Genomic DNA, 21,903 nt, shown 5'->3' on the forward strand with positions numbered 1-21,903 from the left:
AGATTTTCAAGAAGTTTACACAAACATAAGACATGAGATAGAACATTAACAATAACTGTATTTGTTTGTGCCAAATGAATGAAACATTATGTAAAACAAAGTTATTTTTTTTCAACTATACGTGAATGCTATTAAATTTTTAGTTTAATTAAAGGTTCAAAATATATTTTCCCACGTTGTAACTTGTGTTTTAAATAAGTAAGACAAACCTTTTACTGAACTACTCCCTCCGTTCCTAAATATAAAACCTTTTAGAGATTATACTATGAACTACATACGGATGTACATAGACATATTTTAGAGTATATATTCACTCATTTTATTCCGTATGTAGTCTTTTAATGAAATCTCTAAAAGGTCTTATATTTTTGGAACGGAGGGAGTAATATTTTTGGAACGGCTGGATATAAGAAATGAAAATTGCAACATATATCCAAGGAAACTCCATCTCTAATGATCGCAACATATATCCGATTCAACCTCGATCTCTATTGAAAATCACATGAAGCGAACCATGTAATTGTTGTGGGCTAATTAGCCCCCTAACACATATGCCTAGCTCCTGACGCTAGCTAACACTAGCCTAAATGACACTAGCAAATTTATTACTTCATGTATGGAGATCAACAGGTTGCTTGAACGGTGAGCACGCCGGAGTCACACCCTGACCCGGCGCGGAAATCCTCCGTGTGCCGCACCGTGCACGACTCCTTGCCGACGCACGCCGCCGTGAACGTTGCCAGCGCCGCCTTGGACTCACAGCCGCCCTGGTACGCACCGCACTTGCCGCGCGCCACGCCGAGGCTGGCCACGTCCACGCTGGAGATGGTCCTGCCATGGCTGCATGCCAGAGCCACCTCGTCGCCGACCTCAGCGGCCTCGGCGCACGCCGCACCCACGGCCACCGTGTGGAAGCTCACCCTCGTCGGATCGCCGCCGGCCTCCTCAAACAGCACCATCGTGTTGGGCTCGCCGGCCTTGATGAACGACCGTGGCACATGGTAGAACCTCTGGGACGGCTCGTTGCAGCCGGTCAGGCACTTCTGCCCGTCGCCCTCCGCCTTGAATGTGCCGCGGTAGTCGCACCGCTGACAGCCGTCCATGTCCGCGGCAACGTATGACGGCCAGTAGCGGCCGAGGTTGTTGCCGTTGACCCACACCACGCCCTTGCCGAGACCCAGCAGGTCCGCGACCACGGGCTCCTCGCCGGCGGGGGCCTCGAAGGTCGCCTTGTACCAGGTGAAGGGGCGGTGCACCGGGATGGTGCCGTTGAGGCCGCCGCTCCATTGGCTGCGGTCATTGGCCTTGTCGAGGTGGGTCTCCCTATACTCGCCGGCGAGGCCGGCCTTGTAGGACCAGGAGCTGTTGGAGAGGTCGTAGGCGGTGGTGTTGGTGACGGTGTCGACGAGCTTCACCGGCCCTCCCACGATGCCGGCGGGCATCATCTCGAACAGAGCACCATAGTTCTTGAGCCCGATGGTGGCGCTGAGGAGGGAGATGTAGTTCTTGCCAGAGTGGAGCTTCACGGGCGTCTCCATTTGGAAGACGAATCCGCCATTAGGAGAGTAGTGCCTCCCTGCATGCCAATTAATCAAATCAATTAACATTAGCTTGACCACTCAGAGAAAAACAATAAGTATGTATATTGGGACACTCACCAACAAGCTTGCCATTGACGAAAGCGTATAGCTCATGTCCAGTTGTGTTCACGTGCAACTTGTAGTTCGATTCCCCCTTGTGCTCGAAGCTGCACATTTTGATCATCACCAGAGATTAATTTATATTTCAATCTTATGCAACAATGTCTGTATATTTTCGATAAAGAACAATGTCTGTATTAATATTAAGCATAAAGAAGTTTGATTACCTTGTCCTGTACCATAGGTAGTCGCTCTGGTCGCCCGACGTCGCGATCTGCTCGAGCAGCTCGTTCTTCCTGAAGTTACCCTTCTCGTCCGTCATGAAAGGCTGGAGGTTCTCGGGCATCCACGACCAAGCAAGGCCATCCGTCACGGTTTCCACTCCCGGCCTCTTCACCATCACCGACGTTTGTGTCTTGATCTTGGCGCTGTTGTACGCGACGGTCTTGCAATCCGGCAGGATGCTCACGGACCATGCGGGCACGGCGTGGGTGGCTCCGTTGTCGAGGGTCACGTTAACCTCCTTGTCGTCGAACTTGTTGCTGATGAAGCAGGCGGAGGAGTTGTCCAGCGTGTACTTGGTCACCTATGTATAGATGTTGATGAACCAAATGGATGAATTATGTTGTAAATACCATTAAAAATAGTACTAGAATTTTTGTATTGTATGTGAATGTTAGTTACCGTGACATTGGTGTTGCCCATGGTGGTGTCCTTGTAGTCCCCATGGAGTAGGATCTTCTCCATGGACTTGAGGACATTGTGGAGGTCCTTGAGGTGCCCGTATTTTGGCTGCCTGATGTTACCTGAAAACAAAAACATAAACGGATAATGAATATGGTTTGCATATTGACACTAATTATTAATTTACAAGATGCAAATAAGCTTGTGACGAACAAATGAATTGAAGGAGGAACAAGAGATCGTTCACATACCGTACTCATCGAGAGGGGCATCGTAGTCATAGCTGGTTGTGATGTATGGGCCACCTGACGTGCGGCCAAAGTTGGTGCCACCATGGTACTGATCACATATAAATTCACGATCAACAAGTCAAATGATGTAAAATTCAGTTCATACATGCTAGAGGATGGAAATGTAGAAGACAAGAGCATAAACTAGTAATCAATGGATTGGTTGTAAATCAATCACCATGTAGTAGTTCTGGAGCGATCCGCGCGTCTGGAAGAACATGGCGACGGAGAAGGCGATGTCCTCGGCGGAGCGGTGGAAATCAGGCTTGTCCCAGGCTTTGAACCTAATTATATATTGAGGATAAAATGTAAGAGCAATTTGAACTTCATTCAACATATAAAAGTAGTACGTGCTAAGCAATTTCACGCATGCATAAGAAAAAATGAAGGAAAATTTATATAAATAGAGGATGATCCAGGTATATATGAAGGGTACCAGCCAGTCCAGTTCTCAGTCCAGATCTTGGGGATGTCGGTCCTCTTGGGGAACCAGTCGTGGCAGTAGAAGCCGTTGCAGGTGTTGATCTACTAGTAATTAAGAAGACTTAGCATTGAGTTTTTTTTTTATTTACACTTGGGAAGAAAGAAGAATAATAATTGGTAGAGACAAAAATAGGAAAGATGAAAATGTGCATGCGCTGACCACGTTGGGTGGGACGTCTTGGTCCTGCTGGCACATGATCCACGGCACGCCTACGTTCTGCTTGTTGGCCATGGCGGCGCACCAGTGGATGTACTCAGACGCCGACTCGTCGTTGTTGAGCTTGTCCATGACGTTCCCGTACTCGTTCTCGATCTATATATGTAAATTGTTCACATATATATATGTTATATTCACTGATCCACTCTTTTGTCGACGACAAGTAGCTAGGAATGCAAGCTAGATAAGTTTCACATAATTAATATTAGTTAGTTACTACGTACCTGAGAGAGGATGATGGGGCCTCCCTGTCCGGCGAACATCTTGGCCTCCTTGAGCTTGTCGACGATGAGGGTCGTGAAGGTCTCCATCTCTTGCTGCAAGCATCAATAAATTCGTCGTGTTCACAAATGTTAATCATGCATTCTGAAGTAAAAATATGTTTACGTCATAAAATAAGATGAATGTTGGGAACGTTCTAGCAGTGGGGTACCTCGAAGGGGTGGTTGTGCATCCGGAACTGCATGCCGGAGATGTCGCGCAGCCATGCCGGCAGGCCGCCGTAGTTCCACTCGCCGCAGATGTAGGGGCCGATGCGGAGGATGGCGTACATGCCGGCGTCCTGGACCTCCTTGAAGAAGCGCACGATGTCATAGCTCCCCTCGAAGTTGTACTGCCGGCGGCGAGGCTCGTGGCCGTTCCAGAAGACGTACGTTTCGATGGCGTCCAGCCCGCCCTCCTTGGCCTTCCTGATCAGATCCGGCCACATCTGCAGGCAAGCAACGATCGAGACTTACAATTCATTCATGGAAACTAAGACGAGACGATGGTGTATTCATCTGCTGCTCCGTGTGCAATGCATACCTCTGGCGTGCTCCTGGGGTAGTGGATGGAGCCGGAGATGAGGAGGCGGCGCTCGCCATCGATGACCATCGACCGGCCGTCGTACCCGACCTCAGTGCCGCTGGCGACGGCCGCGGCCGCCGCGAGGAGGAGGAGCGCAAGTGGTTGCCACGACACGCGCTCCATGGCGAGAAGCTGCTAGCTAGGGAGAAGAAAGGATGCACGCACGCACCGCCGGCCGTGTGTATTTATTGGGGAAAGAAAGATATATTGGCGTGGATTAGTAGGATAAGCAAAGAGCCACGCACGCACTCATGCGTGCAGCTAACAAACTGCGTTAGAGCCATGGATTAGTAGGATAAGCACGCGTGTGTATATGGAAGTGCATATTCACATGGACTCTTGTTTTAAATCAGATGGTCTATTCGTTTTATCTATTCTTTGATTAGGAAGGGAGAGAGTCGCGATGAGAGAGCACATGCATCTGTGAAAGTATGATTTGATCGAACTGTCTCTTTCATTGATGATCCATGAGGATTAAATACACAGGGAATTAACCGTCGCCACGAACGGATGCGTCCGCTCGTGGGGGTCGTGAAAAAACCGTCGCGTCGGTTGGCTAGCAACCCGCACGAAGCGGTTCTGTACAAGGGAGGATTATTCCCTAATTATTATAATTAGTTTAAAATAAATCCTAACACCCCCTAATCCTCGCTTGTCCTTGAGACCCATCATCTTTGAAATGTTCTCCTCCAAAACCCTGTGGAAAAAATTGAGAAGAAAACATACAATATGCCATGAAAAACTCCTTCTAAAACCCAGTGGGAAAATAAAGAGAAAATGACATATATCGTCCATGCTTGCATTGATATTGCCTCATTAAAAACCTTTCGTGAGAAACCATGTGGAAAAACTCCCTGTGGTAGAAATTCTGTAAGAAAGGTACAAGGACACGGAAGCTTCCTGTGGTAGGCCATTCAACCTAAAGCATTGTTTGAAATTGCATCAACATAGCCAAAAGTGAAAGTTGATTGAGAAATAATCCCAACCGAAGAGCTTCTTGCAAGCCTATGATCACTCCTAGCTTGCGTGCCCTACAAATACATCCACAAATGTGTTGATTAATTCATAATTCCTTTAATTTTGTATTGATAAGTTTCGAAAAAAATCAATTTCGTGAATTAGACTACGTACTCTGCCCATCGAAAGGCGTTGTCCAAGGCTTGGAGAGAGCCTCCAACGTATGGAGTCGGAGGGTTATCTCCAGTGGCAATCCACCATCCCACCGGGATCCTTACTGCATTGAGCCCGTTTACCGCCATGAAGCATGGAATCAACAAAGTTGAACTAAGCACATGCTCTATAAAACCCAGATTGAGGGAGTACTACCTATGTTACTCCCACTATGGGTAGTATCAAGGAGAGGTACTTCCTCCTTCTTGGTGTATAGGTCATCTTAGGTTGTGCATCGCGGCCAAGACGAAGAGAAAAAAAAGAAAAAAAAATGTTAATTTTTCTAATTAATACCATTGCATGCAATGAATTGATCGCTGCTGTTGTGGACACTGTGCCTTTTATAGGGACAAAATAATAGCAACAAAAGGAGAGGTAGACATGAAGAAAAAACTTATACCAACAAAGTTGATGGTCAAATTTATAGGGACTAGTCGGGTGTCCACCATCAGACGAGGGAGGAACACGGGACGAGGTAGACATGAAGAAAAAACTTATACCAACAAAGTTGAACGTCTTCTTAGTTTCGTAGTCCCTTCGTTTGGAATGGATGTATCTAGGTTTATTTTAGTTGTAGATACATTTATTTTTATTACTTTTACGACAAGTAATTCCAGACGAAGGGAGTATATTTGTATTGAACATGTTTATTAGGTTTTACATTTAGATTTATATATAATAGGTGAAGGAAGTTTAGGCTAGAATCGTTAAACGGGATATACAGAGAGCAATGAGCATGATCCACGTGACGTGAAGTGTATGTCGTTGGATTCGAAAAAATGAATGGACCAAATGGAAGGAGGGGATCGATCCATGAGAGCTCAACGCTGACCAATCAGAAGCATTCGTCGATGACGAAAACCTTCTATGGCTCGCGCGCTCTTGTTGGTCCGCGCCAGAAGGAAAATTCGTTTCGAACCGGCGCGTACAGGCCCGCCAAGACCACATGAAATTTTTCATGGTTTTGAACTATTGCAGCGGGCAGGCCCATCGGTGCCAATTAAAAATGATTTTTAAGATAACCAAACACCAACCAGTAGAGACGATAGGCCCTCCTTCCCGATTCCCAACCAACCCCGCCCCCAACCCCAACCCCAACCCCATCTCATCCCCATCCCCATCCCATCCCCATCCCCATCCAGCCGCCAATGACCACCTCCCTCTCCGACAACCGGCGAGCTCCCCACTCCCAGACTCGTCGGCGACCTTCCGGCCTCCGCCTTCTACGCCACCCTTCTCTCCCTACACCCCAGATCGAATCCAGCAGCTCAGGACGAAACCCTAGCTCGATGCCATGGCCACACCAGCAGCAGTCCCTCCCTCCCTAGCCCGCGGCCATGGCGACCTAGCAGGCAAGAGGAACCTGAACCCTATCACCGGCCATGGCGAGCGTGGAAGGCACCATGGGAGAGGAGGCATGTGCTGCTGCTCAAGACCCTAAACCAGAAAGGAAGTAATAAGCTGCTCCGACCCATCTCATCCTCTCAGATTTCCTCAGATTTGGTACAAGAAAATGATCCAGCTCATTAGAGTAGTATTTTTCTGCGACGTTGCCTATTTTGTTGTTGAACTGGCCCTATTATTCTGTCAAATGAGTCTTTTTGTTTTTCCTTCTTTGAAATGAAGCATATTGCTTTCGAGTGCTAGACATCACGGAGCTGTTCTATTCTTTTGAATGACTTGTAAGAAGGAGCCAACCATTTGCCAGCTCTATTATAGTTGTTCAAAACGAAAAAAAAACAGGTTCTTGCCTACCTGAAAGATCTTTACAAAAAAATGATTTGTTATTCGCATGATCTCATCTGGTTTGGCGCCTCCCTACAATCTCACTAGAGTACGACTACTATTTTTCTCTGAAGTTGCCTATTTTGTGTATAGTGCTAGACATTATGAGCTGCTCTATTCTATTTTGTGTACATCTAGTTTGCCTCTATCAGTATTCTTTTTAAGAAGGCCGCGCATGTCTCTCCAAAATCTTCAACTTTCGGTCTCGTAATATTTCTGTAGGCTCTTCCTCACCTCACCTTTTCTCTCTCCCTGATCGAGCACCTTCGCCATGGGAGAGGAAGGTTGTTTCATCCGCCTGCTGTACTGCTGCTCTAGGGGACATGCACCTGCTTGTTGTGCTGCTGCTCTGTACGCCATGGACATCCCTCCTCTGGTTCTCCTCGCTCGTCAAGGTAGTAAGCTGCTCTAACCCATCTTCCCCTCTCAAATTCGGTACAAGAAAATGATTTTTGTAACTGGACATCAAAAGCAGAACCGGTGTGTGTTGTTGGTCAAGCAAGAAGAAAGAAAAAAGGCATCCGTTGCCTGCAAAACAAATCTGTGTGTGTGCTGCTCTCCTCCTCCTCTGTTTTTGCTTGTGTCAATTTGCTCCAACAGCTTGCGCGCGTGTGTGCATCCATTGGGAGAGAGAGAGGCTCTTGCCAACACCTCTACAATCTCACCGGAGTTCTATTTTTCTGTGATGTTGCCTATTTTGTTGTTGAAATTGACCGTATCCCTGTGTCAAATGGATATTTTTTCCTCCATTGAAATGAAGCATATTGCTTTTGAGTGCTCACATTGACATTACTGTGGAATAAAATGTTCATTATATGCTCTTCTGTTGAATAACGTGTAAAACAGGTCCAGCCATTTGCCAAGTCTATTATATTTGTTCTAAAAGAAAAGAAAAAAAAAACAGGTTCTTGCCTATCTATAGTATATGTGTTTTCAAAAAAGCTGTATCTTTTTCTTCGAGAGAGATGCACTTCTGTATCAACATTCTTTTTAAAAAGTGACACATGTCTATCCAAAATTTTGAACTTCATGGCCTCGTATAATTTCTTGAGTTGGTGAAAGTAATTGCCGGATACTGAGAGTAACCACAACAGATAAATATGTCATCAAACCACCATGTTCTACCCCATTTTGGAGGAACAAGATTAAAGTCATACCAGCAGAATTAACTACATGAAAGGTCCATCCTTTTCAGGAAAAACCCACCGTGCAGCCCTACGAGCAAGTTCATGAGCAGAAGGATTGAGCTCAATCAATAAATTTGAATACTGGCTAGGCACACATCCACACGGAAACCAGTACTAGATCGAACAGTATTGACCATGGGTTCAGGTTGACAATGGTCATAAACCTCTCATCACTTTGGTATGTTGATTGACCTCTTTTTTGCACTGCATGTGCAGGTGCTAAACATTGGTACGTGTTGGTGGGGCTCGACAAGCTCACCCAGGGAGGGCACCCCCAAGCTGAACTCCATGGAGCCCCGCTCCAGCGTCTAGGACAGGTCTTTGTTACTGGATCCATTACTAGGACATGATTTCTTCTTTTCCTTCTCCATTTGAGATCAACATTCGTTATGTCCTTCTTGTGCAGCAGCAGCAGGATTCCATCGGTACACGAGATGACAAGGGGTTCATCGAGGTGTGTGGTGGTAGGCTCTTTCGTTGGACCCGCTGCCTGTTCGGCATCGGCTCCATAACAGTCATGGTTAGCTCCTCTCCTTCCCCTGCTCCCCTCTGGTTGCGCTCGGGTAGAACAAATACCTGCTTCATTTATATGATAGATGATAATATATGGAACATGTACGTATGGCTTCTTCAGTCTGAATTTGTGTATTTGACTCCTGCTTATATGTAAGAGCATCTATAGCAGACCTCGTATAAAGCCGATCCGCAAAAGTCGTTTGCAGTTCGCGGAAAAACCCTTTTGTGGACCGGCGTGTGCGGCAAAATATCCTTTTATGAGGGTCCATTTTACGGGGTCTGCTGGGCCGCCGCCCACGCTGGCCTGCGAAATCTATTATTTCCATTGCATTTTCAGGCATGAAAACACATTTAGTTGCTTCTTTATTTTCTTCAAAGGCATTGGATACATCATAATTCACCAAATTATTGCTAAAACAGCAAGACCAAAAAAAACAAGAACCACAATTAGACATTTTAGAAGATATCCAACTTCCATAACTGCTCCCACTAGTTGGATCAACATCTTCTCCATGCATTCATTGTTGATCCAGGGGTTCTTCATCTTGCATTCTTCATTCTTCGGCTTTGATTCTAAACAATTAGACGTTGATTCACCTCTAATATCTATTCTAATTGCACATGCAGCTGCATCGTTAGGTTCAATTATACTAAGGAGTGCACGAACATCTATTAAGTTTCTTTCTATCAATAGATCGATGTATTCTTCTTTCCAATACCAAAATTAGCATCTACCTTCCTACACAGATGAACACCTCAATAAGCTACCATAATTTAACCAAATAAGTTGACAAAGCAGAAGAGGAAGAAGGGCATACCCCGTCGTTTCTGCATTTGAAGAATACCCATCCGAGGTGCTGCCGTGTGTTGGATGTGAGCCGCAACACTGTTTCTAGGCAGTCATCGCACTCTATGAGTGGCATCGGCAAGCCGAGCCCAAGCGATGGCCGGAAGAGTCCTTGCCGGCAAACCGACGCCAGCAACTAGAGGATGGAACCAGTACCTGCATGCGGCGCTCGCGCTTTGCCGAGGCTGTGCGGGGTGCTCCCGACCAATCCATGGCTTTGGTGCAGCCAACGGTGGCTGGAAAAGCCAATCTGGTGGTCGCGACAAAACAACCACCGATTTGTAGCTTTCCGGTAAGCCGAGGCACGAGGGCGTGGTGGAGGCCGATCTTGGGACTGCGGCGGCCCACCGTCATGATCCGGACGGCTGGTACGGCCGGAATCGAAGGCGGCACCCGGCGGCGGTAGGTGGGGGAAAAGCGCGGGTGAAATGTCCCACCAACTAACCGCTTAGATATATACAGGGCACCGACGGGGTGGGCGGAAGAACCTGCATTTTCGCGGGTTAGGGTGGGCATTTTGTCGCGCCCCGCAAAAAAAAATTACGGGCCGGACGCGGTAGTGGGGTCTGGTCTAGCAGCATTTTCCGCCTTGACCTGTATTTTGGCGGTTATTTTGCGGGTTCGGCCCTTTTAGGGGGTCTGCTAGAGATACTCTAATAGTACTATGGTGACCATAGGTTGCCATGAGCCCATGACATGGTCATCTATCAAGACCTAAAATATTTGAGAGGTCAACCTGGAAGACTGAATTTGTGCATGTAGCAGCACTCTCCAGTCTCGCGAGCATCAAGTTAATTTTGCAAGTACGATTCCTCGTGCAATTCTGGCTAGACTTGGATCACCTGAAACGAAAAATTACTTGAAGAAATAAATAACGGTCTGCATACATCCGAGTAATCAACTAGTTAATTGTTTGTCGGGTCAACATGTGAGAAATAATTCCAAGGCATGTGGAGGACTTTGTTTCCATTTTTCAGTTAGCCGCATGGTTGATCTGGTTCATTTGCAGTAGTACACATACAAGTTGTCAAAACTAGCGCCTTTCCTGCTCCACTGCCAGTGATAGCAGCAGTAGTCTCACTTTAGATTGTTGGACGTGTGACACTAGCTGTACCCATGCTTGTGACGTTCAATACTTTAAATTTCAGTATCGGCCATTTCCTATTTTCGGATTGTTATCATAATACTTTGACATGGAAATAATGTTTTTTTTTCAATTTACAGAACCAACTAGCCTGTCCTTCCATTTGTGGTATTGATGGCCATGGACCACGGTTCTAGTAGTCGGCAAAGCACGTATCTACTAACTGCTCCTATCCAGGATGCGTGCAAAAGGTGTCACATCATCGCGTTCCTATTCTCATCCCCCCGGCAAAACATCATTGTACACAATGTTGATGCAACAATTGCAACTTGCAAGCTCTATACTAGTTTCAATGGAACCTGGGACTAGCATAGGCCCTGGGACTAGCCGGGGTCCAAACATATATTTTATATTCAAATACAGTTGGAGTGAATCATCATGTCTGTGTTGCTGGGTTAGTGTAGAATATAGCCCATTCTTTCTAAATTAGAGACTTGGTGGCTGGAGTAGGCACTATGTAAACTGGGCATCCTATCATTATTCGGATTCAGGAAAAACAGTATAGCTCAACATGTGAATATATGTCCAGTTCTTTTTGGTTTTCATGTAAATGGTGATAATTTGGAATATATCAAACCATAGCCTGTCCTTACACGATTACACACTTCCCATGTCCATTAGCCTGCTCATGTTTGTTACTACTTCCTAATATATATACATGTTGGTCTTTGTCAGTGTCATGAATTAAATTGTTACATTGTCAAGGTTCCCCTGGAGGTTGGGGCACACCGTGGATGGCTTAAACCCGCCCTTCTTCAGTTACATTCTAGATTGTGGTGCTGATCTCAGTCAGGAAAAGGAAGAGAACATTATTGTTCTTCATCTGTCCGTGAAGAAAGGTACTAGCAACTGCTACTACAACCTAGTACAAGAACTTCCTTTTATCACACTTGCTGCTGCTTTTTACTAGAATTGTCACATATGAGTTGCCATTTGTTATTTTCGTTTTGTTTTGGGGGCCTGCTATATTATAAATACCAAGTTATACCTGAGTTTTTGTCAAAGTATTACTTGAAAGTACAAATGAATTTTGAATGAGTGGAAAACTTAGTAGTAGGCTCATTTTATTAGTTTTCTTCAGTACGATCATGCCTTGTTTTCGTATCATTTTGTTTATGTTGGCAGAATTATTGCACATAATTATAGTTCACATATGATGTTGCATTCGGAAATCGATTTGAACTCATTGAGATGCTCAAGGAGTCACAAACACTCGTCTTGCAATGCAAGCACTTGTGCTGATGACCATCCATCCTTGGTACATTTAATTACATGGCAATTTCTAGGATTCTGGGTTGCGCTGATGGTCTCTAATGCAAGCACTTGTGCTTCTCGTGGTGATTATGGTAAAATAATTAGTGGATTTAGCCCTCAATTTTAGTCCTATGAGTTTTTGTCTTTTGCCGGGTATTGTGTTGCATGCGCTGGAGTGTTTCCCTTGTCGACGTGCTGGGTAATGTGTGTGCTGGTTGCAGTTGGTCCTTGGTTGATCTCCATGCCAGTGGTTGGAATGTTTTGGCTGTGTGATATGTGTGATGGTTTACCAGGCTTTGTTATAAAGAAGCCCCTTATGGCATGTCCTCTAAAACACTATAACTCTGATTCGTCTACTAGTGATGACATGGTTGTTTGATTCCTAGGGTTGTTATCAAATTCTGGCATGTTCTGTCCTATGTACCCTAACAGTGCATTCCTGATATCAATCGTTCCTATGATCATGTACAGTTCATTTGGTCATTTTCACTGTTGCTTGATCATCTATTGTTGCTCGATTGTCTAAATCTTCTTGATTTGGAAAGCTAGACATGCTATTTCCTAACTGCTAGCTCCATAACAGAACATGTATTTCTTTTCACTCATTCATGACTCTCATTTTAATGGGTTTTGTCAATGAAACAATGCAAGATAGGAGTGGGATCACTGAATTGTTTTACATAGATTAGATGACCGGCCGATTGCTATTTTGTTGTGTGCATGTTTACTGGACACATACATTACACTTTTTTTAGCTTGCTCATTATAGACTGGACATTGGTCATGTGGAAGGACTAGCAGACGGATGGCTGCTTGCCCATCCTAGCAAACATGGTGAGCTTCCCCCCTCCTCCACATCTGCATAGCACGCACAGTTTGTATGTTTTGGTTTTCTCGCGTGATTTGAGAACAAAGGCGCAAGCATGGTTCAAAGTAGACTACTCTCCTCTGCTGGTATGGTCACTCGGTTCTGAACTTTAAATTGTATATAATCTTAAAGTGGAGTAATCCCCTGTATCAAATCTGACTTCACCATGATTTGAGTGGAATAATAAGAAGAATATGCATAGCTTCTTGTTGTTAGTTTGTTTGGCATAAAAATTAACATGCGGTGACAATTCTTTTGTTAGTTTTTTATCAAGGCGTGGGAAGTTGTGTCTCTTGATGCGACGACCATCACAGACAAACCGCCAAGTGCTATTGGCAAATGATAGAGGGTCAATTCCTCTGCTTCATGGCGAAGTATCCCAATAGAACACCGCTCACCTTGAGGTCTCTTCAAGGTCGTTGGGACGCTATCAAGCCGGTTTGTAGCCGTTGGGCTGCTTGCTTGGAATAAGACCGCAATGCACCACCAAGTGATACCGTTGAATTGAACTATGTGAGTTCTTTCTCACGTTGTACTTTAAATGTTTGAAACATGTTTCATATGTTGAATTTTGTTTTTGTTTTTTAGGAGTAATTGTGCAAGAAAGGTACAAGGACATGGAAGCTTCCCATGGTAGGTCATTCAACCTAGAGCATTGTTCGAAATTGCATCAACATAGCCAAAACTGGGAGTTCATTGAGGAAGAATCCCCACCGAAGAATGGCTCCCTCACCGAGACGGATGATGATGATGAAGATGATGATGGCCCAAGAAACAAGAACAAGTCGGATGGAAACAAAAAGGCGAAGGACAAGATCAAGAGGGAATCGAAGGCATCAAGCTTGCATGATAAGATAGATATCATGGTGCAATCAAATGAGGAGATGAAGCAGGAGTTGGCCGAGAAGAAAGCGCAGGAGAAGCAAGAAAGTGGCCCTTACTCAAGGAAGAAGGGTTGTGCAAGGCCGCCATTGAGGAGAGGAAAGCCCTTACCGAGGAGAACAAGGCTTTGTCCAAGCTTCTTGCAGAGGAGAACAAGATCATGACAATGAATCACAATAAAATGAACGACATCACCAAAGAATGACATGATATGGCAAGAAAAGAAATCTTGAAGAGAAGAATGATGGCTGCAAGGTGTGATGACTTCAGCGCCGGTGGGGGAATGGGTGGCGGAAATGGAGAGTGATGATGTTGACGATGATGGTCACGGAGATGATAATGGCTTTTGCGTGAGATTCTTTTGGGGTTGTGGAGAGAAACGAGAACCAAGACGGTGGTGAAGATGGTGGTTGCTTTTGCATGATGTTCTTTAGTGTCTTGATAAAAAAAACAATGGTTTAATTTGAGCGAAAATTGTGTTTGGTTGTTCAAATTTGCTACAAATCAATGGAATTGATGCCAAATTGTAAGTTTGAATTCTTGCGATTTGCGGGTTGGCAAGGGCCATGGCAGAACAGAACCTGCCCATGAAACTGTAGAACAGAATATTCGTGAATATTCTGTTTTATAGTTCCACGATGCGGGTTATGTTTTGCCGCGACCCTCGCTAGTCGTAAAAAGCGATTTTTTGCAAACTGTAAACGCGCGATATAGGTCCGTAATATAAGGGTCTGCTAGCAAACGGTAAACATCCTTCTTCTCCTTTTTCTTATCTAAAAAATTGGTGACGTTCACCTATTCGTCGCTTTTTTGTCAAACCCCCTTCCTACGTGCATAGCGATCGCAGGGTTTTTCAAGAAAACTGTCGACGGGACAGCCTTGCCCCTCTATCAAGACCGGATTATCTTTGTCTAGTTGGAACCATCCCTCGCATGAGCCTTCATATTGTATGGTGACGCTGCATGCAACAAGATCCTAACACGCATGGTTTTCTATCCTGGTCGACCTGTACAATACTGTATGGTACACGCACAAAACAAAAATGTAGCTTTGAAAAGGTACACTCACGATGCTCACAAACATAATTTATAAATACTCACATAAATTTCTATTGTTTTCATATTTCAATCAATGTCAAAGACATTTCGGACATGTCCAAATGTTTTAAATGTCAAAGCCATACTCTTTCGTAAATATTCACACAAAATTGTTGGGCAATTGCGGGTGGCTTCCATCGTAAAATTCCTAAAATATCTCATCAATCACAAACCATGTGTTCCACCGTGACCATCTACACCTGCAGGAGGCGTGCTTCGAGCTCCCTCTCGGTCCGCCTTCGAAAACCCAATGTATCACCAAAATCAAGGTAAAGTATTTTGGTAGATTTTTCCCGCTAAATAGGCCCTTAGGATTGTCGCAAATCAAGAATACCATTTAAAATGAAGGAAAACTTAGCCGCCTTTGTACGCCCCTAGTAGCCACCCAGCGCCAGCAGTGAGCCTGCACATTGCCAGAAATACATAGGAATCACCATGGATTTCCACCGGCCAACTGCAGAGATCCATGTGGACGCACGTTATAGGGCTGCTGCACTTGCACGTTGAGAGCGGCATGTCGCCGGTTAACCTACATCCCAGTTGTAACTCGATCGCCAGTATTGTTGCCAACTCTGTGTCAGAAAAATATGAGGGTGTTACGTGAAGAATAACACATGCATAGGAGGCATATACCATACTCAACACAAGAGCCCATGCAAGATCACATGCATAAGAGATAGTAAGAACGATACATGGAATTCGTTCAGGTAGCAACAGTTTAGTACCTTGCACCGCAGATGTGGGATCTAAAATTCTAGATGCTCCTGGTCTGGTATGACTCTGAAGTATATGGAACTTACAAGTATAGAATAATAGTACATTTTTTAAGGCAAACTCGCGAACTTGTTACTGCGTCAGTGTTTACAGGGGCGAACAGAAGATCTTCAACATGGCCTAACCAAGTATTACGACCAACTCCCAGAGTAAGTGAATGTTACAGCGTCATGTGTAACTGCTCCGTACTGCACCACACTGCCGGTTTAGCCCCCCCCCCCCCCCCCCCCCGAGTGTAACTCTTATTGTCAACTATGTGTGAGAAGAATATGAGGGTGTTACGTGCTGATGAATGACACAAGAGGCCTGCGTTATCGCATGCATAAGAATGATATTGTAGATGGTCCATAGGCATATAGTACCATAATTAACACAAGAGCCCTGCATTATCACATGCATCAGAATGATACGGTACATGGAATTCGTCCAGGTGTAGCAAAAGTTTAGTACATGTAGCTAGCATCGCAGATGTGGGATCTAAAATTCTATATGCTCCTGGTCCGGACTTTAATTGAATAACATTTGTGATAGTTACAGAACCTTATTGTTTCAAACTATGTGATGAGTACATATGAAACTTGGAAAATCACCGCAACAAATTCTTCATGTGCCTGTGTCTCCGACGGAAAATCTTCCCCATAACAAAACGAGCTGCCACAATCACCCCAACAAATTCTAGATTGAACCTTGATCCATCAAAAATCACATGAACTGAACCATGCATTTGTTCTAGGCTAATTAGCCCCCTAACACATATCCTGCAGAATAATTAACCTGTTCCTCACGGTAGCTAACACTTAGAGCACTAACAATCGCATGTGAAGACCACATTTGATCATCAATTTAAAATGTTTTCCCCGAAATGTCATATAACTTATTTAAAGAACTTTACCACATAAGTGATACGTTATTTACATAATGTTTGTGATGGTTATAGTAGAACACTTGCTCGCACACTTGAGAGGGCCACTGTGCGAGTTAATCAGAAAATATATGTAATAGAATGAAATAATACTTTTTTGTTAAGCAATGGAAAATCGTATTATTTAGATTTACAAGAAGTTTAAACAAACCTTTTTATTATCAACAGAATGAGACATGAGAAAGAACATTAAAAATAAATAAGTGTATTTGTTTGTGCCAAATGAATGGAACATTATGTAGAAAAAGTTAATTTTTTTAAACTATACGTGGATGCTGTTAAATATTTAATTTAATTAAAGGTGCAAAATTTATTTTCCCACGTTGTTACTTGTGATTCAAATAAGCAAACCCATATGTATATAAGAAATAGAAATTACCAACGCATATGTATTGTCTGCCTGTTTCTTCAACCGAAAATCTTCACCCTATAGCAAACTGATCGAGGAGGCGAAAAATTCTTGGTTTAACCTCGATGATCTCCATCGAAAATCACATGAAGCGAACCATGTAATTGTTCTGGGCTAATTACTTAGCCCCCTAACACATATGCCTAGCTCCTGATTGACGTTAGCTAACACTAAGCCTAAACGACACTAACTATAATTTATTCCTTGGTTCATGTGGGGATCAGCAGGTTGCCTGCACGGTGAGCACGCCGGAGTCACACCCGGACCCGGCGCGGAAGTCCTCCGTGTGCCGCACCGTGCACGACTCCTTGCCGACGCACGCTGCCGTGAACGCCGCCAGCGCCGCCTTGGACTCGCAGCCGCCCTGGTACGCGCCGCACTTGCCGCGCGTGACGCCGAGGCTGGCCACGTCCACGCTGGAGATGGTCCTGCCATGGCTGCACGCCAGCGCCACCTCGTCGCCGACCTCGGCGGCCTCCGCGCACGCCGCCCCGACAGCGACGGTGTGGAAGCTCACCCTCGTCGGGTCGCCGCCGGCCTCCTCGAACAGCACCATCGTGTTGGGCTCGCCGGCCTTGAGGAACGACCGTGGCACATGGTAGAACCTCTGGGACGGCTCGTTGCAGCCAGTGAGGCACTTCTGCCCGTCGCCATCCGCCATGAATGTGCCGCGGTAGTCGCACCGCCGGCAGCCGTCCATGTCCGCGGCGACGTATGACGGCCAGTAGCGGCCCAGGTTGTTGCCGTTGACCCACACCACGCCCTTGCCGAGCCCCAGCAGGTCCGCCACCACGGGCTCCTCACCGGTGGGGGCCTCAAAGGTCGCCTTGTACCAGGTGAAGGGGCGGTGCACCGGGATGGTGCCGCCTCTCCATTGGCTGCGGTCCTTGGCCTTGTCGAGGTGGGTCTCCCTGTACTCGCCGGCGAGGCCGGCCTTGTAGGACCAGGAGCTGTTGGAGAGGTCGTAGGCGGTGGTGTTGGTGACGGTGTCGACGAGCTTCACCGGCCCTCCCACGATGCCGGCGGGCATCATCTCGAACAGAGCACCATAGTTCTTGAGCCCGATGGTGGCGCTGAGGAGGGAGATGTAGTTCTTGCCAGAGTGGAGCTTCACCGGTGTCTCCATTTGGAAGACGAATCCGCCATTAGGAGCGTAGTGCCTCCCTGCATGCCAATTAATCAAATCAATTAACATTAGCTTGATCAAGTTCATTAATCCATCAGTGTGCAAACCACTCAGAGTATATTGGGACGCTCACCAACAAGCTTGCCATTGACGAAAGCGTAGAGCTCATGGCCAGTCGTGTTCACGTGCAACTTGTAGTTCGATTCCCCCTTGTGCTCCAAGCTGCACATTTTGATCATCACCAGAGATTAATTTATATTTCAATCTTATGCAACAGTGTAGTTCTGTATTAAGCATCAAGATGTTTGATTACCTTGTCCTGTACCATAGGTAGTCGCTCTGGTCGCCCGACGTCGCGATCTGCTCGAGCAGCTCGTTCTTCCTGAAGTTACCCTTCTCGTCCGTCATGAAAGGATGGAGGTTCTCGGGCATCCACGACCAAGCAAGGCCATCCGTCACGGTTTCCACCCCCGGCCTCTTCACCATCACCGACGTCTGTGTCTTGATCTTGGCGCTGTTGTACGCGACGGTCTTGCAGTCCGGCAGGATGCTCACGGACCATGCGGGCACGACATGGGTTGCGCCGTCGTCGAGGGTCACATTGACCTCCTTGTCGTCGAACTTGTTGCTGATGAAGCAGGCAGAGGAGTTGTCCAGCGTGTACTTGGTAACCTAGTGTAGATATTGATGAACCAAATGGATCAATTTTGTTGTGAACACCATTAAAAACAGTGCTAGGATTTTTGTATTGTATGTGAATGCATGTTAGTTACCATGACGTTGGTGTTGCCCATGGTGGTGTCCTTGTAGTCCCCATGGAGTAGGATCTTCTCCATGGACTTGAGGACATTGTGGAGGTCCTTGAGGTGCCCGTATTTTGGCTGCCTGATGTTACCTGAAAACAAAAACATAAAAGGATAATGAATATGATTTGCATATTGACACTAATTATTAATTTACAAGATGCAAATAAGCTTGGGACGAATATATGAATTGAAGGAACAACAAGAGATGGTTCACGTACCGTACTCATCGAGAGGGGCATCGTAGTCATAGCTGGTTGTGATGTATGGGCCACCCGACGTGCGGCCAAAGTTGGTGCCACCATGGTACTGATCACATATAAATTGACGATCAACATGTCAAATGATGTAAAATTCAGTTCATGCCAGCCTGCTAGAGGATGGAAATTAATGTAGAAGAGAAAAGTATAGATTAGTTATAAATCAATCACCATGTAGTAGTTCTGGAGCGATCCTCGCGTCTGGAAGAACATGGCAACAGAGAAGGCGATGTCTTCGGCGGACCGGTGGAAATCAGGCTTGTCCCAGGCTTTGAACCTAATTATATATCGTGGATAAAATGTAAGAGCAATCTGAACTTCATTCAACATATAGTAGAACGTGCTAACCAATTTCGCGCATATGCATGTAGGTTCCATAAGAAAAAAAGAAGAAAAATTAATATATAAAGGTTGATCCAGGTATATATATATGTAGGGTACCAGCCAGTCCAGTTCTCAGTCCAGATCTTGGGATGTCGGTCCTCTTGGGGAACCAGTCGTGGCAGTAGAAGCCGTTGCAGGTGTTGATCTAGTAATTAAGAAGGACTTAGCATTGAGTTTTTTTTGTTTACACTTGGGAAGAAAGAAGAATAATAATTGGTAGAGACAAAAATAGGAAAGATGAAAATGTGCATGCGCTGACCACGTTGGGTGGGACGTCTTGGTCCTGCTGGCACATGATCCACGGCACGCCTACGTTCTGCTTGTTGGCCATGGCGGCGCACCAGTGGATGTACTCAGACGCCGACTCGTCGTTGTTGAGCTTGTCCATGACGTTCCCGTACTCGTTCTCGATCTATATATGTAAATTGTTCACATATATATATGTTATATTCACTGATCCACTCTTTTGTCGACGACAAGTAGCTAGGAATGCAAGCTAGATAAGTTTCACATAATTAATATTAGTTAGTTACTACGTACCTGAGAGAGGATGATGGGGCCTCCCTGTCCGGCGAACATCTTGGCCTCCTTGAGCTTGTCGACGATGAGGGTCGTGAAGGTCTCCATCTCTTGCTGCAAGCATCAATAACTTGGTCGTATTTTGACCTCCAAGGAAAACCATTATATTGTTGGGAAGGATCTGCTAGCAGTGTGGGTACCTCGAAGGGGTTGTTGTGCATGCGGAACTGCATGCCGGAGATGTCGCGCAGCCATGCCGGCAGGCCGCCGTAGTTCCACTCGCCGCAGATGTAGGGGCCGATGCGGAGGATGGCGTACATGCCGGCGTCCTGGACCTCCTTGAAGAAGCGCACGATGTCGTAGCTGCCCTCGAAGTTGTACTGCCGGCGGCGAGGCTCGTGGCCGTTCCAGAAGACGTACGTCTCGATGGCGTCCAGCCCGCCCTCCTTGGCCTTCCTGATCAGATCCGGCCACATCTGCAGGCAAGCAACGATCGAGACTTACAATTCATTCATGGAAACTAAGACGAGACGATGGTGTATTCATCTGCTGCTCCGTGTGCAATGCATACCTCTGGCGTGCTCCTGGGGTAGTGGATGGAGCCGGAGATGAGGAGGCGGCGCTCGCCATCGATGACCATCGACCGGCCGTCGTACCCGACCTCAGTGCCGCTGGCGACGGCCGCGGCCGCCGCGAGGAGGAGGAGCGCAAGTGGTTGCCACGACACGCGCTCCATGGCGAGAAGCTGCTAGCTAGGGAGAAGAAAGGATGCACGCACGCACCGCCGGCCGTGTGTATTTATTGGGGAAAGAAAGAATATTGGCGTGGATTAGTAGGATAAGCAAAGAGCCACGCACGCACTCATGCGTGCAGCTAACAAACTGCGTTAGAGCCATGGATTAGTAGGATAAGCACGCGTGTGTATATGGAAGTGCATATTCACATGGACTCTTGTTTTAAATCAGATGGTCTATTCGTTTTATCTATTCTTTGATTAGGAAGGGAGAGAGTCGCGATGAGAGAGCACATGCATCTGTGAAAGTATGATTTGATCGAACTGTCTCTTTCATTGATGATCCATGAGGATTAAATACACAGGGAATTAACCGTCGCCACGAACGGATGCGTCCGCTCGTGGGGGTCGTGAAAAAACCATCGCGTCGGTTGGCTAGCAACCCGCACGAAGCGGTTCTGTACAAGGGAGGATTATTCCCTAATTATTATAATTAGTTTAAAATAAATCCTAACACCCCCTAATCCTCGCTTGTCCTTGAGACCCATCATCTTTGAAATGTTCTCCTCCAAAAACCCTGTGGAAAAAATTGAGAAGAAAACATACAATATGCCATGAAAAACTCCTTCTAAAACCCAGTGGGAAAATAAAGAGAAAATGACATATATCGTCCATGCTTGCATTGATATTGCCTCATTAAAAACCTTTCGTGAGAAACCATGTGGAAAAACTCCCTGTGGTAGAAATTCTGTAAGAAAGGTACAAGTACACGGAAGCTTCCTGTGGTAGGCCATTCAACCTAAAGCATTGTTTGAAATTGCATCAACATAGCCAAAAGTGAAAGTTGATTGAGAAATAATCCCAACCGAAGAGCTTCTTGCAAGCCTATGATCACTCCTAGCTTGCGTGCCCTACAAATACATCCACAAATGTGTTGATTAATTCATAATTCCTTTAATTTTGTATTGATAAGTTTCGAAAAAAATCAATTTCGTGAATTAGACTACGTACTCTGCCCATCGAAAGGCGTTGTCCAAGGCTTGGAGAGAGCCTCCAACGTATG

General features: G+C 45.8%; 1 protein-coding gene, 1 long non-coding RNA gene and 1 pseudogene across 3 annotated transcripts; 1 reads left to right on the forward strand and 2 right to left on the reverse strand.

Moving 5' to 3' along the window:
- Positions 1-433: 433 nt before the first annotated feature.
- On the reverse strand, positions 434-4,316 carry LOC123419041 (beta-galactosidase 1-like). Its single transcript, XM_045107111.1, has 11 exons — positions 4,119-4,316; positions 3,748-4,023; positions 3,539-3,631; positions 3,258-3,410; positions 3,051-3,139; positions 2,793-2,898; positions 2,576-2,663; positions 2,325-2,446; positions 1,868-2,226; positions 1,659-1,747; positions 434-1,576 (listed from the first exon to the last, which is right to left on the reverse strand). The coding sequence occupies exons 1-11, from the start codon at positions 4,281-4,283 to the stop codon at positions 624-626; spliced, it is 2,493 nt and encodes an 830-aa protein (XP_044963046.1). The 5' UTR covers positions 4,284-4,316; the 3' UTR covers positions 434-623.
- A 2,811-nt stretch (positions 4,317-7,127) lies between these two features.
- LOC123419037 lies at positions 7,128-13,121 on the forward strand. Of its 2 annotated transcripts, XR_006618157.1 has the most exons (4): positions 7,128-8,619; positions 8,709-8,822; positions 10,890-11,000; positions 11,515-13,121. It is a non-coding gene; the product is annotated as an uncharacterized LOC123419037 (long non-coding RNA). The 2 variants fall into 2 exon arrangements; XR_006618156.1 differs by having other exon boundaries at positions 7,128-8,822.
- Positions 13,122-17,235: 4,114 nt separating this feature from the next.
- Positions 17,236-20,843, reverse strand: LOC123419036 (annotated as a pseudogene).
- Between the last annotated feature and the right edge of the window lie 1,060 nt (positions 20,844-21,903).

This window comes from Hordeum vulgare, unplaced genomic scaffold (genome assembly GCF_904849725.1).
Source record: "Hordeum vulgare subsp. vulgare unplaced genomic scaffold, MorexV3_pseudomolecules_assembly, whole genome shotgun sequence".
In the NCBI taxonomy this organism is placed as follows: Eukaryota; Viridiplantae; Streptophyta; class Magnoliopsida; order Poales; family Poaceae; genus Hordeum; species Hordeum vulgare.